Here is a 17,391-nt window from a genome sequence, read left to right as displayed (position 1 = left end):
TCGGCGCGCTCATAGACAGGCTGTTGTTTTGCCCGTGGTGTTGTCCGAGCGGAGCCTCGTGACCCAGCCTGGCCGAGGGCAGACCACCCTCTTCCTCCTGCTCCCACGGCCCCGTGCTCGGGGCAGCAGCACTCTGGGGCAGAAGCAGGACAGAGAGAGAGCAATGTGTGGTTTTTGGGAACAGGCTGGTGTGTGGAGCTTGAACCAGTGGTTCTTTTAAGAGAGGTGAGTGGGAATCATAGAATCATCTAGGTTGGAAGGGACCTTCAAGATCGTCTAGTCCAACCATCAGCCTAACTCTGATAAAAAACCATCACTAAACCATGTCCCCCAGCACTATGTCAACCCGTCTTTTGAACACCTCCAGGGATGGTGCCTCAACCACTTCCCTGGGCAGCCCCTTCCAATGATTGATAACCCTTTCAGTGTGAAAAAAAAAAATCTGTGAGGGTACACTGCTCTTCTCTTAACCACTTCCCTGGGCAGCCCATTCCAAGGTTTGATAACCCTTTCAGTGTTAAAAAAAAAAATAATCCGGGAGGGTACACTGCTCTTCTCCTAACTTTGGTTAAAATCATGTTTTTCCCCTGAGTTGTTTCCCATGGGTCTTGGTTTTTACCCCAGAGCAGTGGGCTGCTGCTGGGCTTGGGGTGCAGAGGTCGGTTCACCCCAACCTGTCCACACGGTGGGAGGAACGGAGGAGCATCACCCATCACCGTGCACATCTTCTTGCCCTGGGTGAAGGACATGCTGGAGAACACGGTGGCTTTGGCAGCACTGCATGGGTTTTTTCCTGCAGAAACAGGTTGATTTTGTTGCTGGACTGGCAGCATTTCTTTGTACTTGGATATTGGCTTTCCCTGTGGAGGAATTTGTGGTTCCTAAGACTCTAATTGCTTTAGTGTAATGGTTTTTCCCCTGCTTTCATAATGACTTTGGTGGGTGCCATCTGCTCTTGTGACAGCACTGGGCCTCACGAGGCTGAGCCCTGGATGCCGGGAGGTGTGTGTGCTTTAACCAAGCTCATCAGAAGGAAAAAAAAGGACTTTGAAATCTGATTTTCAAGGCTTAAGGCTTTACATCCAGCTCTGCTGGGACGCTGGGTGCTAGGGTGGGTCAACATTTGTGATGTCTCCCTCCAGCCAGCGCGGATCAGGATAGATGGAGGAGTCTGTGTTTCACCAATGGCAGGCAGGGGACAAGCCACATCCTTTCCTGAGCAGCTGCTTTGCCTGCAAACAGCTTGACCTACATCTTTTGGCTTTGCTTTAGAGACGTGGCCATGGTCACAGCCAGCACGATGCAGCCAGGCTGTCACTGGGAAATCCAGCTCTGGGGCCACCAGCATCAGAAGGACATGGACCTGTTGGAGCGGGGCCAGAAGAGGCCACGGAGATGCTGGGCGGGCTGGAGCCCCTCTGCTGGGAGGACAGGCTGAGAGAGTTGGGGGGGTTCAGCCTGGAGAAGAGAAGGCTCCGGGGAGCCCTTAGAGCCCCTTCCAGTCCCTCAAGGGGCTCCAGGAGAGATGGGGAGGGACTCTGGATCAGGGAGGGGAGCCACAGGATGAGGGGTGATGGTTTGACACTGAAAGAGGGGAGATTTAGGTGAGATCTGGGGAAGAAATGATTTGCTGTGAGGGTGGTGAGACCCTGGCTGAGGTTGCCCAGAGAAGCTGTGGCTGCCCCATCCCTGGAGGGGTTCAAGGCCAGGCTGGATGGGGGTTTGAGCAACCAGGTGTCCCTGCCCATGGCAGGGTGGTGGGACTTGATGAGCTTTAAAATCCCTTCCAGCTCAAACAGTTCTGTGATTCTATGAAATCAGACAGTTTGGGCAAAGAGAGCTCTAGGGACTGCATTTCTAACAGCTCTGGAGGAGAAACGCCTGTCCGTGGGTGCTACAAAGCCCATCTGGGTGGCAGCTCTCAGCATCCCTCACCTGCTGGGGCTCCGCGTGTCCCAGGACCTCACGGGATGCAGAGCACTGCACCAGCCTGCACAACACATTTTGTCCAATTTCATTAAATCCTCAAGAGTGGAAGGGCTCTAGTGGGTTATTTTAAGGAGCTTTTTCCTATCTGTGGTGGGCAGTGCTGTATGGGCTTTGAAGCCTCTCACGTGAAGATGTGGGATCCTTTTCACTGCACACCCTTTAATGGTGATCGAATCCTATGAGGGTCATTGCCAGAACTTTGTCTTGCTGGTCATCAGGAATGTGTCAAAGCTCAAAAAGAAATGTTACCAAACCCCAACTTTTAAAAAGAACAACTTTAGAAACAGAGTCCCAGTTTTAGGGGCTGTGTTGCAAAAAAGGACTGAAAATAATTGTGTAATCCCAAGGCCTGAGTTATCTGTTCCCAAAGCTGCTATTTAATGCCATAACGATGTGAAAGGCTCTTATAGGAAATCTGATTTAGTGTTACAGGTGCTGCCAGGGTGAGGTGAGACAGGGGTGGTGTAAGCAGCGCTGGGGCTCACAGCAGGGCTTTAACTGTTTGAGTTTTGCCAGGGTTGCTGCAGCAATTAGCAGCAAGAAAGGTAAATTGGATGGGGCAGCAGAGCCCCAAACACCTGGTCTGTAGGGTCCTACCTGGTCTCGTGGGGTGGCTGAGGACTGGGGACACCTGGCCTGATACCTGTGAATGGGAGAGCTCCTGAGTGTCCTGTTAATTCCCATTAATAGGCAAAGCTTGGTAAATTTTCAGCAGCGTGTAGTGTTATCCTGAAAAAAAAAAACAACAGTGTTTCAGATGATCAACCAAATTAAATTAAGCATTTAAAGAGTAGGAGACTTGATAGAAAAGGGGTTCCTTTTCTCCGTCTACCGGTTGGGGTTTTGGGACTCCTGTTTTTCAGCTGATTTCTTCCTTTTTACTGAGACTCCTGTGCAGCTGGGTCCTGGATGCGGGACCAGGAGGGGTCCCGGTGTGGTGAGGCTGGCAGTGTTCCCCTCCACGTCCCCAATCCCCCGCGGCCGGGCAGCAGCCCCCGGCCACCCTGGCACCCAGCACAGGCTCTCTGCCCAGTGGCTTTGGCTGTCCCACCAAGCTTTGGTGCTCACACCACACCAGGATTCTTTCAGGGTGGTGCGAGCAGTGAAGGAAAGTTTCCCGAGAGTGATTCAGGGGGAACTGCTTCAGATAATCCACGCTGGATTTCTGCAGCACGGAGAAGAGACGTTTTGGATGCAAAACTCTCTGGTGCAGGAGGTAGATTTTCACTGAATTTCACTGAATTTCACTGAAATTTCTAGAGTTGGAAGGGACCATAGAGATCATCTAGTCCAACTCCCCTGCTGAAGCAGGATTGCCTAGAGCTAGAGCATGTTACTCAGGACGGCATCCAGGTGGGTCTTGAAGATCTCCAGAGAAGGGGACTCCACACCCTCCCTGGGCAGCCTCTGCCAGGGCTCTGTCACCCTCACCGTGAAGAAGTTTCTCCTCATATTTGAGTGGAACCTCTTATGTTCCAACTTGTGCCCGTTGCCCCTCGTCCTCTCACTGGGAACCACTGAAAAGAGTCTGGCTCCCTCCTCCTTCAACCCTCCCTTGAGATACTTGTAGGCATTGATAAGGTCTCCCCTCAGCCTTCTCTTCTCCAGACTAAAGAGTCCCAGCTCTCTCAGTCTCTCCTCATAAGGGAGATGCTCCAATCCTTGAATCATCTTTGTTGCCCTTCGCTGGACTCTTTCTAGTAGTTCCCTGTCCCTCTTGAACTGGGGAGCCCAGCACTGGAGGCAGGATTCCAGTTGTGGCCTCACCAGTGCAGAGCAGAGGGGGAGAATGACTTCCCTTGACCTGCTGGCCACACTCTTCCCTATGCAACCCAGGATTCCATTGGCCTTCCTGGCCGCAAGAACACACTGTTTGCTCATTGTCATTTTACTGTCCACCATTTTCCCAAGCCAAGAGTAGGAGCTTCTTTGTGGATGGCCAGAAGCATGGCAGAGCTCGGGGAAAGGCTGTGCAGAAATCACTCTGCCCAGAGGCTCACCTGGGACCCAGGCATGGCTTACATTAGTGAAATGGACCTTAATTGCACAGAGGCTCTGTGCTGTCCTCCATCAGAGAGATGCTGGGATGTTGTCCGGCTGCTGGGATGCAGTTCTGGGAAACACAACATGAAAGGTTCCTGCCTCGCAACTCTGAGGTGCTGTAGGGAAAAGTTTTCATCTCAGTTTTGCTTTCTGAACGTATTAAAAGCTCATCAGTCACTCACCTGGGACAAAGGAGTGGCCTCTGTTCATTGGGGTTGGTCCTTTGGGTGAGAGAAGCCAGAAACAGCCTAAGAGAGGCAACTGCCTTCACTGCTCCAGCCCAAGGGGCCGTCTAGATCTGCTACAGGATTTTTATTCTCATTTCACCATGCACCAGAGTACAGAAAAAAAAGGAAAGAAATTTTTTTTCCAATTCTTTATTTTTTTTTTCTGAAGATGCCAGTGCATGAAAAGATATCACCATACAAAGATTTTTCTGCAACATTTCAGAAAAAGATTAAAACAAGATTAAAATATGACCAAATAGCTCTTGCCTGGGAGAGCTGTTACCCCCTTGCCTGACAACGGCCTCCCTGGAGTCCCAGCACCAGCTCTACTTCAATACCAGAGATGCTTAGCTGTCATTAAAGTAAAACCCTGGTTCACATTTGCTGCAAAGGGCTTGAAAACAGTCCGTAAGGCATCCCAGAGACTGAGGAGCCAAAGGCACGGAACAGAAACCCTTTGGCTATAATTGGTTTTGGAAGAGCAATATAGTCTTGGCTTATCTCACCCATCATAGGCAATATTGGGCTGTTGGAGGCTTGGTGGTGCAGCAGTTTACCCCAAGGTGTTATATGGTGCTGAGATTTGGTCCTCATTTGGACTTATTTTCCCAGGCTGCAGGTTTTGCTGTCTTCAGAGAGAAATCTCGTACTGGTCTCATTTTTAATTCAGGGAGCATGCTACATGAGTAGTTCACAGAATCACAGAATGATGTGGGGTTGGAAGGGACCTCTGGAGATCATCCAGTCCAACCCCCTGCCAGAGCAGGTCCACCCAGAGCAGGTCCCACAGGAACGTGTCCAAGTGGGTTTGAATGTCTCCAGAGAAGGAGACTCCACCACCTCCCTGGGCAGCCTCTTCCAGGGCTCTGCCCCCCTCAAAGTGAAGAAGTTCCTCCTCATGTTGAGGTGGGACTTCTTATGTGCAAGTGTGTGCCTATTTCCTCTTGTCCTTGCTGTTCATCCCAGGAAGACCATTCACTTGGGGGATAAAGTTTGTTCCTGATGGGGAGGAAGTCATGGGTTGCTCATGACCAAAAGCAAACCCATGACTTGCATTACACCATATGTGTAAGGTTTAGTTTTTACAACTGCAGTGCTAAGTGCCTGGCTCTTGCTTGTGAAATCTGAAATCTAGGGCTGGGCAGTGGAGATGGTATTTGCCTACTTCAGAAGTTGCCTTTATGTTTTTCTCGGATTTTTTAAAGTTCTGTTTTCTGGACTTGTAACACAGCCAAAAGTAGTACAATAGTGAACATAACGACATTCTCCTAATAGTTTTTACTTGTGACTCCAGGGATTCTGGAGAAGTTCCTCTTGCTTCCCAGAAATGTAAAAGTGAGAGCAAAATCAGGCCCCAGATGTTTCCAGCCCTTGGCTGTGGCTGAGGTGTGATTTACGGCAAGGGCTTTCCTGCCTTTCCAGAGGGATTCCGCTCTTCCTTCCATGGGATGAGATCCCTGCTCTGGAGGTGTAGCACCCGGCGTGCTCTCGCCTCACCAGTGGCTCCAGAGAGAGCATGAATCCATCGATTCCTCCAGCAAAACCAGCTTCCAGCTGAGCGGAGCTGGTGTAGGAGGCTGAGCTCTTCCTCAGCCCTTCGGCCGAGCCACTCAACCGTAAAGACGCTGAAGCTTGCAGCTGCTAAAGCTGTGGCCTGTCCAGGAGGATTTTGTGGTCCATTAAGAAATTAGAGGCTGTGCTTGGAGCAGAGCAGCACAGTGCTTTGTTTCTTCCCGTAGCTCATTACCGGGCACAAACAACTTAACTATTTGTTTCCCTTTCTGTAAAACACTCACATCGGTGGTCACCTGCATCACATGAATATCAGATTGCTGAATTAATGAGCAGTCTACCCGCAACACCATTTCTTCCTCAGCCCTTCGGCCGAGCCACTCAACCGTAAAGACGCTGAAGCTTGCAGCTGCTAAAGCTGTGGCCTGTCCAGGAGGATTTTGTGGTCCATTAAGAAATTAGAGGCTGTGCTTGGAGCAGAGCAGCACAGTGCTTTGTTTCTTCCCGTAGCTCATTACCGGGCACAAACAACTTAACTATTTGTTTCCCTTTCTGTAAAACACTCACATCGGTGGTCACCTGCATCACAGGAACATCAGATTGCTGAATTAATGAGCGGTCCACCTGCAACACTGTAACAGTTTGAAATTTTCCAGCAAAATTAGCACAAGATGTTAGTTATTTTATATATGTGTATGATTTTTTTCACCTTCTACTCTTCCTGCAGGAAAAAACCAAAGTGGTTGAACCCTTGGACTATGAGAATGTGATCCTTCAACGCAAAGTTCAGATCTACAGTGATCCCCTCCGGGACCTGCTGATATTTCCGATTGAAGATGTATCTGTGAGTTTGCACTGGCTGTTTCTCGTGGGTGAGGCTCACTCGTCTCCAGCCCTGCTTACCTTGGAAAATTTCCACTGTTGGACACATGTTGATTTTTGGCTGCGTTACCGAAGGAGGCTGAGTTCTTCCTCAGCCCTTCGGCCGAGCCACTCAACCGTAAAGACGCTGAAGCTTGCAGCTGCTAAAGCTGTGGCCTGTCCAGGAGGATTTTGTGGTCCATTAAGAAATTAGAGGCTGTGCTTGGAGCAGAGCAGCACAGTGCTTTGTTTCTTCCCGTAGCTCATTACCGGGCACAAACAACTTAACTATTTGTTTCCCTTTCTGTAAAACACTCACATCGGTGGTCACCTGCATCACATGAATATCAGATTGCTGAATTAATGAGCAGTCTACCCGCAACACCATAACAGTTTGAAATTTTCCAGCAAAATTAGCACAAGATGTTAGTTATTTTATATATGTGTATGATTTTTTTCACCTTCTACTCTTCCTGCAGGAAAAAACCAAAGTGGTTGAACCCTTGGACTATGAGAACGTGATCCTTCAACGCAAAGTTCAGATCTACAGTGATCCCCTCCGGGACCTGCTGATATTTCCGATTGAAGATGTATCTGTGAGTTTGCACTGGCTGTTTCTCGTGGGTGAGGCTCACTCGTCTCCAGCCCTGCTTACCTTGGAAAATTTCCACTGTTGGACACATGTTGATTTTTGGCTGCGTTACCGACGCAGAAAACCAAAATGACCCCCTGGTGGTCTGGGCCCACCACATTTATTGAGTCCTGAAGACTCAGTTTGCACTGAAACGATGTTCTCCTGTTCCCTGCAGATCTCAGTCATCAGCCGACAGAGGAGGACTGTCCAGTCCACGGTGCCAGAAGATGCTTTAAAGAAAGCTCAGAGTCTCTTTGTCAAAGAGGTAGGGGCAAAATGCCATGCGACACCCGCCCTCGGCATGTCCTCCCTTAGGCAAGATGCTCTGCTGTAGCTCCTGGGCTGTGAGGCTGCAGATCACCTGGTTTTTTCCTGTGTGGGAAGCACCAGCAGCTCTTGGTGGTTCTCATGTGCTTTGTAGACAGCAGACAAGGCGTGTGGCTTTGCACCCCCTGCCCAAGCAGCAAGGAGCATCCTGATGCCAGGGGTCTGCTCCGTAAAGTGCCGCTCTCCAGGACCGTTCCCTCCAAGGGCGGTGGAATTTAAGCGCCAAGCGATGCTCAGTGTCGAGTTAGAGGCACGACACCTCTGAGGACAGAAAATTGGTGCTTTCTGGAGAGCAGTTCTCTCCCAAATCACTACTCCTTTTTTTTTAAAGCCTTGGAACAATGTAAATACAAAATCAGTGGCAGGCCAGATGCTGTGTGATTTTTCTCTCTGTGCTGAAAAGGTTCCTTGTGAAATTCTGTATTGCGACGCAAAAAAAAAAAAGGGAAGCAGCCTTGTCCAAACCCTTTCCACTTGCACTTACCTCACCCAGCAGTCTGTCATCTTCCAGACTTTTGCCTGGTTTGATTTTGCTTGGTGTCACTTTCAAAGAGCTGTATTGTTTTCCTTTCAGTGCATTAAAACCTACAGCTCGGACTGGCACGTGGTGAACTACAAGTATGAGGAATACTCGGGAGACTTTCGGATGTTGCCATGGTAAGTGTCGTGCTCCCTTGGAATATTAATACATGGTCACGGGGCTGTGGTTTGTTCAGGCTTGAGAGGAAAAGCCTGCCCTTCCTCCTGATGCCTGTCCCACAGGCAGCCTCTCCTTCAGAGGTACATCACTCTGAAGGCTGGAGAGCCAGAGGTTCGTGTTATCGTGCCGTTGTCCCTTGGCTGTGCCAAGGAGATGCTGGCAGTATTGCCAGCATGGGTCACAGAACCTTCATGGATGGAAGGGACCTTTGAGATCATTGAGTCTAACCACAAAAAAAAACCAAAACCAAAAACAAACAAACACAAAAAACCACAAACAGACACAACCCAACAATCTCGGGCACTAGAGCATGCCCTGAAGTGCCATGTCCACACAGCTCTTAAATCCCTCCAGGGATGGGGACTCCACCACCTCCCTGGGCAGGCTGTTCCAGTGCCTGACCACCCTCTCAGCAAAGTCATTCTTCCCAAGATCTAATCTAAACCTCCCCTGCCCCAACTTCAGACCATTTCCTCTGCTCCTGTCATGATTCCCTTGGGAGAAGAGGCCAACCCCCACCTCTCTCCACCCTCCTTTCAGGGAGCTGTAGAGGGCAAGGAGGTCTCCCCTCAGCCTCCTCTTCCCCAAACTAACCATGCCCAGGGTGGTTTCTTCACATCCCAGCCTCCTCTTCCCCAAACTAAACATGCCCAGGGTTGTTTCTTCACATCCCGTCCACCGGTGTGGATATCCACCAGCCTCCTCCATCTAGGATGAGTTCAGACTGCTGCCGTGGCAGGATGGGCATGTGGCAGGGTGAACAGCCTTAGCAGCTTCTCCTCACCCCAAATTTGGACCCTCATTGTCCCCTGGGCTGGTGTTCTCTGTGTGCCAGATGTGGTGCTGCCACGCTGAGCAGATCCTCCGTGCGGCCTATCACTGAGAGGTTGTTTTACAGCCCCAGCACGGGGCTGTTAGTGCTGGCAGCATGGAGAGTTATGTGCTGTGGCCAGTGATTCCAGCCCAAAGCTAACTGGGTTTTTTTGACAGCCACGTACAGCTCAGATTTCTGCCAGATTGCTATTTTCTTGGTGGTGGCACTGGCTCTGCTCTTGCTCTCCGTGCTCCAAGCGTGTCTGGACCACTGTTGAGACTGCTCGTGTGCTGGCAGCTTCCTCAATGCTTTTTTCTTGTGAACTGGCTGAAGTGGGTCTGTCCTGAGGCTCCCGCAGGGATGTGAAGCAGCAGAAGGGGCAACACTGTTGATCAAATGATGTTAAAATTTGTGAATAACCTTGCGGTCTGATCTTGCTTCTCTTTTAGCAAGATGGAAGCTAAACTGGGCTGCTGCATCTCTGCGTTGCATAAACGCAAGTCAGCAAAAACTGCAGAATCAGACAGCTAATACAGAGAAAGCTAATTACGTACTGCTGTGCCTAATTTCCATGAAATGCACTCAGAAGTTAGCTTTCTCCAGCTGCAAGGGGCTGTGGGTTTCTTGAAATCTGTCTCCTGCAGGAGTGCAGTTCTGCTGTGCTCTGTAGTCTGCTCTTTAGCTGTTGCTTCTGGACCCAGCTTCAGCTGCTGGCTGGGAGGACCCTCGTGTCCCGGTCATTAAAACGAAAATATGTTGTGATTTCAGCAAATCCTTTAGGCCAGACAAGATTCCAAGCCATGTGTTTGAAATTGATGAAGACTTTGAAAAGGATGAGGTAAGGAGATTTATTTTTCTTCTGCATATTCCTCTCTAAGATCTGTTAAAAAGCGGATGTCACAAGGCAAAGTCAGAATTCGGTTCCCAGGAATGGTTTTCTGGTGGGATGCTTCATACTGCAAAGATGGGACCAAAACTGAGACAGTGATTTATTTCAAAGTATGACAAGATAGTCTCTTGGAGCCAAGAATCTCCTAAATTATCTGGAAGATTAGCTATAATATTTCTCATGGCTTTTTCACTTGAAACGCTGCAGTAGAGGAAGAGGAAAAAAAGGAAGCCAAGCAATTATTAAGTAAAATCCTGTCCAATATTAAAAATGGACAATTTGATTTTCAACTACGCTACCATAATGGGATCCTCCTCTTAAAAAGTTTTGAGCTCTGCCACATGACCTGCAATTCTTAACCAGTCCCTTCTACTCAATGTACTCACAGTGTGTCCATCCCTTTCTGTAGATACTGTGCAAATGTTCAGAGGTGTTGACTTCCTCTAGAAATTGGCATTTTCCTGCTCATCAGAATGGTTAGAGTTGGAAGGGACCTTAAAAATAATCAAGTTCCAACCCCCCTGGCCATGGGCAGGGACACCTCCCACCAGACCAGGTTGCTCCAAGCCCCGTCCAGCCTGGCTTGAACACTTAAGATACTGCTGCTGAGGACCTTACAGAGGAAAAAGAATGTTTCTTTCCTGCAGAACTACAGACTTGAAGGGGGCTGTTTCATGCACATTTCTCACAGTTGCCGTGAACGTCCCAGCACACCTCAAGCCTGGACTGGAATGGCTTTTTCCTAAATGGAAATATATTTTCAAGTTTATTTCTTTTGGCTGTGTTGTCGGTTTGCATTACGTCGTTAACTTGAGCTATTACCTCTTGAAAATCTAATTTGGGCTGGAGACAGAGCCGTGTGGTATGTTATCAGCATGCTTCTGAAAAAAGCAAAAGGACAAAAAAATGCTATAAAAATTTGGTGGAGACCTTTTTTTTTTTTTTTTTTTCTGGCCAGTGTCCCAAATACTCAAACAAGTAAAGTTACTGATGTTGGTTATGGAAGAGTGTTCCGATTGCTTTGGCAGATATTTTGGCATGGCCATATCGAAAGGATTCTGTTACGGTTTTGTGACAGAGCATTTGCATTAGAATTATGTAATGGAAACTCAAGGAAAAGAAATCTCTTGACGAAAAAAGGCAAACCGTTATAAAGGAGGAATCATGGGCTGTTTTACCCGGGGAAATAAAGCACCAGAAAATGTACTTTGTCATTGAAAGTTTGAAAAGAAAAGGGTGAAAACCTGCCATTTGGAATGCAGGAAATGATACAAACCAGTGCCTTTGCAGCTCATCGGCGGGCAGTCCAGGTCCGCCTCCGCTGCTGAGTCACTGGAAGTCCCAGGGCGAGGTTTTTTCCATCAGTCTGGGATCTCATTTCCCTCTCTCCCTCCCAGAGGAGGTCACAGCTTGGTACGGATGGATGGAGAGCTGTTCTCCCCTTCTGGGGCCGCAGGACAGGACAAGAGCTGGAAATCCCAGCTGGTATGCCAAGAACAGCCTGGTTGGGTCACCTGGAACTTATTGTTTTGATGAATGTGAAACCAGACAGTTACCTTTCAGGTATTGGGGCTTGCTGTTTTTTTTGCCCAAATTTAAAACAGAGAGTATATTCATAAAAAAGGAAATGACAAAATAAGCCTGGAGTTCTGCATTTTGCAACTTCCTAAACTGAGCGTTCTGAAAATTTCCTTCTTCCCCACATTTTTTAAATATTGCATAAGAACCAACATGCGCTTCCTCATTGCAAAATTGCTGTGCAGGGCTATCGGTGTAGAGATAATCTTTCTTTTCAAAAGGTCACACAAATGAGCCTGTTTTGCCTCTTTCTTGGAAAGAGGCAACACTGAAATTTCTCGTGATACTGCTGTAGTGTAGTTGTACGTGTTACATGTATGTTCTACGTGTTACCGTGTTGCTGTGTTGCTTTCCAGGTTGGACATATCCTTTGTGTTCAAGGGGAATTTAGCATGGGAGGTGGTTCACCCCCTCTTTTTCTGGTCTTTCACTCTCTTTCAGGATTCCTCATCCCTCTGCTCCCAGAAGGGTGGTGTGATAAAGCAAGGCTGGCTGCACAAAGCCAACGTAAATAGCACCATCACTGTTACCATGAAGGTGAGTTTCATCCAGTGTTAAGGCTAATGGTGAACGAGGCACAAGGTTTAAGTTCAGACCACAGCTCTAAAGCTAGCAGGGGTGCAGTGGGTGGGCCTGGGTTTGGGTGGGCATCCATCCCTCCTGCAGAATATCCCAAGGGGGAACGGGAAACCCAGTCTGCAGCAGCCTTTGACCCTTCCCTCCCCAGATTATAAGACCAATGTACTTCAAATCCTGACAGGCAAGTTGAAAAAAAAGGCAAAGCATGTACTCGTCCCCCTCTACTGGGCACTGCTGAGGCCCCACCTTGAGGGCTGTGTCCAGTTTTGGGCCCCTTACCACAAAAAAGACATTGAGGGGGTGGAGTGGGTCCAGAGAAGGGCAACAGAGCTGGTGAGGGGTCTGGAGCACAAGTCTTGTGAGGAGCAGCTGAGGGAGCTGGGGGTGTTCAGCCTGGAGAAAAGGAGGCTGAGGGGAGACCTTCTCGCTCTCTACAACTCCCTGAAAGGGGGGTGTAGCCGGGGAAATCAGTTTCTTCTCCCAAGTCACAGGTGACAGGACTAGAGGAAGCAGCCTCAAGTTGCACCAGGGGAGGTTCAGGTTGGATATTAGGAACAATTTTTACACTGTGTGAAAGAGTTATCAAGCCTTGGAATGGGCTGCCCAGGGAAGTGGTTGAGGCACCATCCCTGGAGCTGTTCAAAAGATGGGTTGACATGGTTTAGTGATGGCTTTTTTTGTCAGAGTTGGACTAGATGATCTTAGAGGTCCCTTCCAACCTAGATGATTCTATGATTCTAGTAAACCAAGGTGCCTCTGTGCAACAGGTATAAGGCTCTGGATAAGGTAGGCCAGGCAATGGAGGATGTGAATGACAGGGGCCTACAGGAAAGCTGGAGAGGGACTTTTTACAAGGGCACGTAGTGATAGGATGAAGGGTAAGAGCTCCAAACTGGAAGAGGGGAGATTTACATTAGACTTCAGGAAGAACTTCTTTGCTGTGAGGGTGGTGAGACCCTGGCCCAGGTTGCCCAGAGAAGCTGTGGCTGCCCCATCCCTGGAAGGGTTCAAGGCCAGGCTGGATGGGGCTTGGAGCAACCTGGTCTGGTGGGAGTTGTCCCTCCCCAGGGCAGGGGGGGTGGAACTGGGTGAGATTTAAGGCCCCTTCCCACTCTAACCATTCCATGATTCTGTGATTCTGGAAGAGCAGCTGAGGCCCACAAGAGGAAGGCCACTTAAGTAGCTGAAACAGCTGCTCTGCGAAGAAGACTTTGTGAATTGATAGTTTCCTTGCTGGTAGGAAATACGTATGGAGGCCAAATACAAATGGAAATGACAAGTCTTTGCTTTAAAAGCAGGGCTGATATTCCAGAGGAGATGTAGCACTACTGGCCTAGAAGCAACAGCTGCCTTGTCTCTTCTGTGTGTAATCCGGTGTGTCATCGCTTCGATTTTGCAATGGAAGTTTTTAACAGTTCCACCGCAGGTTTTTGCTGTGGCAATGAGCCTGTCTGTTGTTCCACCACACAGCTGCCCTGTTACAGCCTAGAGAGAATATTAGGGAGTTACGCTCAGCTGTGCAGCTGAAGGATGGCTGCTTTGTGAGGATATTAGGAAATCTCAAAAAGCTCAGTTGTTCAGAGGCTTGATTCAATGACTTATGCTTTCATCAGAAGTGGACCGGGACAGTTCAAAGGGCTAATTTTAATTCAAGTTTTAAAATTACTTCTTGTGAGCTTGGAGGTGATAGGCAGGACGGGGTTTTCTGATCCTCTACTCTTTGAAGCAGCAAGGTTGAAGCCATTTTTGCTCCTGTAACTTTTGAAGGCAGTGTCATGCATGCTCAAAGCAATTAGTTTGGTCTGTTCTTGACTGAGCCCTGGTGGTATTGTTGACCTCAGTACCGAGCACCTCAGACCCACCTTTCAGAGAAGTTTTCTGAACTACACTGGCTTCAGTTCAGTTAAAACAGAATCTCTCCTGAAAAAGACAGCCGTTTTTGTGGCTCGTCAGCCATTTTCTGATCCTGGTCCTGGTCACTTCTCTGTTGTACAAAACACCTCCTAAGGCACATGTGAGAAATATGGGGATTTTGAACATCTCCAGCCTTACCACGGCTCTGAGAGAATCATAGAATCATCTAGGTTGGAAAAGACCCTTGGGATCGTCGAGTCCAACCATCTACCCCGCTCTACAAAGTTCTCCCCTACACCATATCCCCCAACACCACATCTAAAGGACTCTTAAACACATCCAAGGATGTTGACTCAACCACCTCCCTGGGCAGCCTATTCCAGTGTCTTTCTGTGAAGAATTTCCTCCTAATGTTCAGTCTAAACCTACCCTGTTGCAGCTTGAATCCATTCCCTCTTGTTCTATCACTAATTGCTTGTGAGAAGAGACCAGCACCAACCTCTCTACGACGTCTTTTCAAGAGAGACAGCTGTGCTATGGCAGAAGCAGATGCCTCCACCTTTGGAGCATGGGTTCTTTCATGGTGGTGAGGTGTGAGCCGTCAACCTTTGGAGCATGGGTTCTTTCATGGTGGTGGGGTGTGAGCCGGTTGGTACCTCACACTGTTGCTTAGTATGTGCAGAGTGGGTTTTGTGGAGAGCCAGCCCATGAGCGAGCTGTAGTTAGGCTACAGGTGCCAAGCTTTATTTCAGAGTAATGCACCTTTTGCAGAGGACTTCCCTGGCTTGGTCTGGCTGTCTTGCTGCCCGTGCCGCAGTGTGTCATTTAAAATGATCCTAGTCTTCCAACAATTATTTCTGACAGCAGCGCTTACAAGACGGGGAAGATCATACGAATAGTGTTTGCTGCTTGCTTCTGCATTGCCTTTCAAACAGAATTCAGAACATGCAAATGGTTTAGCATGAAATCCTATACCCACGAGGGATATCAGCCCTGTAATGTCTAGAGAGATCTGTCGTGGGCTTCTGCCAAAGCTTCTGAGATTCAACAAAGTGCTAAATCAGTGTTTAAGCCAGCTTACGCTTAGCATGCTTAGATTTCCCTGTATTTTTGTACTTTTTTGAACTAGAGGTTTAGTTAAATCTTATAAAGCTTAAAGCTCATCAACCTTTGGAGTATCTCTACACCTAACTACTCATCTAAATGATGCCAGAGGTTCCCTTTCAGAGGGCGTGGGTTACCCTTGCTCCCTTCCAGTTTTGTGCGAGTAAGCGTGTGGGTTTATTGAACATTTGCTAGTGTCAGTAAAGATGGGAGCAGGAAATTACTAGTAGTCTCCCATCTGGGATGAAAAACCCCATGTTTATTCATAGATCTTGCAGATCTATGCAGAACAGTGGAAATACTCACAGAGCTGCTTGCCCTGGCTTCCTTTGGGATTCTCCTAACAACGAGATATCTAGCAACTGTGAAATGCACCCTGTTCCTTACAGACCTGACAGCATGTGGTGCTACTGTGATTGCTGCCAAAATGTTCCCCTGAATTATAGTGCTTATTGGCAAACAAACATGAAGGAAGGTGTTCTGAGATGCTGGAAAGCTTTCTCATTTGTTTTTAAATTAATACAGTCTTCATAAAAAGCAGTATCTCAAACACAGGAACATTTCTGCCAAACTTACTACTTTCTGCGATGAGAAATGAACACTAAGCCAAAGCCAGTTCATGAAAATAGGTTTGTATTTAAAAAAAAACCACAAAACCACACAAAAAACCAGGCAGGTGAATGGATTACTGTGTCCCTTGGCTTACACTTGAGTGCTAGGAATTTCCACATGTCTGTTCCAAAGTCTTCTGGAGAATTGCTTTGTAATTCTAAACAAGGTCTTTATCAAAAAGGGTCTGGAAATATCTGCTCTAGGGGGGGATGAATCTTCAAGCAGTGTGCTGATCTGAATTTACTGTGCAGCATTACTTTTTAAAGATAAATGAGGCTGGAGCCAGCTGAGAGATGAGCTGGAAGCCCTGGGGCTTTGCTTTAGATGGGCAACATCTAAGTAACAGCAAGGGCATTAAAATTAAAGATGAAATCTCTCTTTACAAAAACAAGTCATACTCAAAGGGGTGAGTCTGCAATGCTCTAGGGTCATTCGTGTTTCTTGTTACAGTATTTTCTCAATACCAAGAGGGCAGATACTGAAACTGGGACTGGTTTGTGATATACAAGAGTGAATACTTGTATGAGCAAGACTTTGTTCTTTTGCAGGTGTTCAAGAGGAGGTATTTCTACTTGTCACAACTCACAGATGGCTCCTATATTCTTAATTCCTACAAAGATGAGAAAATTTCAAAAGAATCCAAAGGCTGCATTTTCCTGGACGCTTGCAATGACGTTGTGCAGGTGGGTGTGCTTTCTGCAGAGCTGTACCTGAGCTAGCTCTGAGATAGAAATGCTCTCTCAGGGTCTGTGCCATTGAGGGGTGAGGGCAGGGATTTACAAACTAACCCAGAGCTGGTTTGCTCTGTCAGCCAGTCTGTTTAAAAGGCAGGCGAGATGTTTCATAAGGGTGCCATACTTTTGGCCAGGAAGGCAGCAAGTGGAACAAAGAATAAAATTGAAGTGTTTCGTGTATACTTTTGGCCAGGAAGGCAGCAAGTGGAAGAAAGAATAAAATGGAAGTGTTTCATTGATGCTTCATCTGCTGTCTCCCTGCTCTGTCCATCACCTTTACCTGCTTATTGTAGGTCAGGTGCCTTCCAAGGCACCCTGAGGGCTGGAGCCAGGGAGGAACTGGTGTGACTTACTCTTGGACACCTTCCTCCTCTGTCTGCTGCTTTTTGTTTCTCCAGTGATGCCCTGATAGGTCCATGCAAACATGCAGCCCTTTGAGACTTACGACCTGCAAAGAGCTTGTAAGGCTTTAGGAGAGATATTTGTATGGGATTTAAACCTGGCTTGGCTTTGTTATGCTGAGAGTGGAGTGCAGTGGGGATTGCTGCCATGCCTTCTGCACCTTAAATTCCTCAGGCAGTTTGCTTCAGCGTGGATGAGTCAGGGCTGTGTCTTTCCATTTATCTTTCCGCACACAGTCAAAGCAGCAGTGCACACGCCTTGGTGACGTACAGGATGTAATTCCCAAGTTGCACCGGATTTGCCTTGGCTTCTTGTTGGAAAATGCTGTTTAAAGGCCAAGCAGAACTCAGAAAAGTCGCACTGAACCATTTGCGTTTAAGGTAGATGGCTCTAAGTGTCCTGGAGTGTGACATTACTTACTGTGTCAGACAAATCCGGTTCCTGTCCTCTCTGGGTAAACCCCAAAGGTCTAACGAACTAAGAAGGAGCTTGCTCTTCTGGCTTTCATCTGCTCTCAGAGTAGCTGGCAGCC

The 17,391-nt window shown here is 48.0% G+C and overlaps 1 protein-coding gene across 1 annotated transcript in view; it reads left to right on the top strand.

The window, feature by feature from the left end:
* The window catches only part of DOCK11 (dedicator of cytokinesis 11), a 105,936-nt gene that overhangs the window by 26,573 nt on the left and 61,972 nt on the right, over nucleotides 1-17,391 (top strand). The window contains exons 3-8 of the mRNA XM_014954935.1: nucleotides 6,499-6,615; nucleotides 7,442-7,531; nucleotides 8,168-8,250; nucleotides 9,876-9,945; nucleotides 12,016-12,111; nucleotides 16,272-16,406. Coding sequence (XP_014810421.1) covers nucleotides 6,499-6,615; nucleotides 7,442-7,531; nucleotides 8,168-8,250; nucleotides 9,876-9,945; nucleotides 12,016-12,111; nucleotides 16,272-16,406 — 591 coding nt within the window. The remainder of the gene's footprint in view (nucleotides 1-6,498; nucleotides 6,616-7,441; nucleotides 7,532-8,167; nucleotides 8,251-9,875; nucleotides 9,946-12,015; nucleotides 12,112-16,271; nucleotides 16,407-17,391) is intronic.

This window comes from Calidris pugnax, unplaced genomic scaffold, assembly GCF_001431845.1.
Source record: "Calidris pugnax isolate Ruff unplaced genomic scaffold, ASM143184v1 scaffold38, whole genome shotgun sequence".
Taxonomy (NCBI): Eukaryota; Metazoa; Chordata; class Aves; order Charadriiformes; family Scolopacidae; genus Calidris; species Calidris pugnax.
This window is presented reverse-complemented; position numbering and strand designations above follow the sequence as displayed.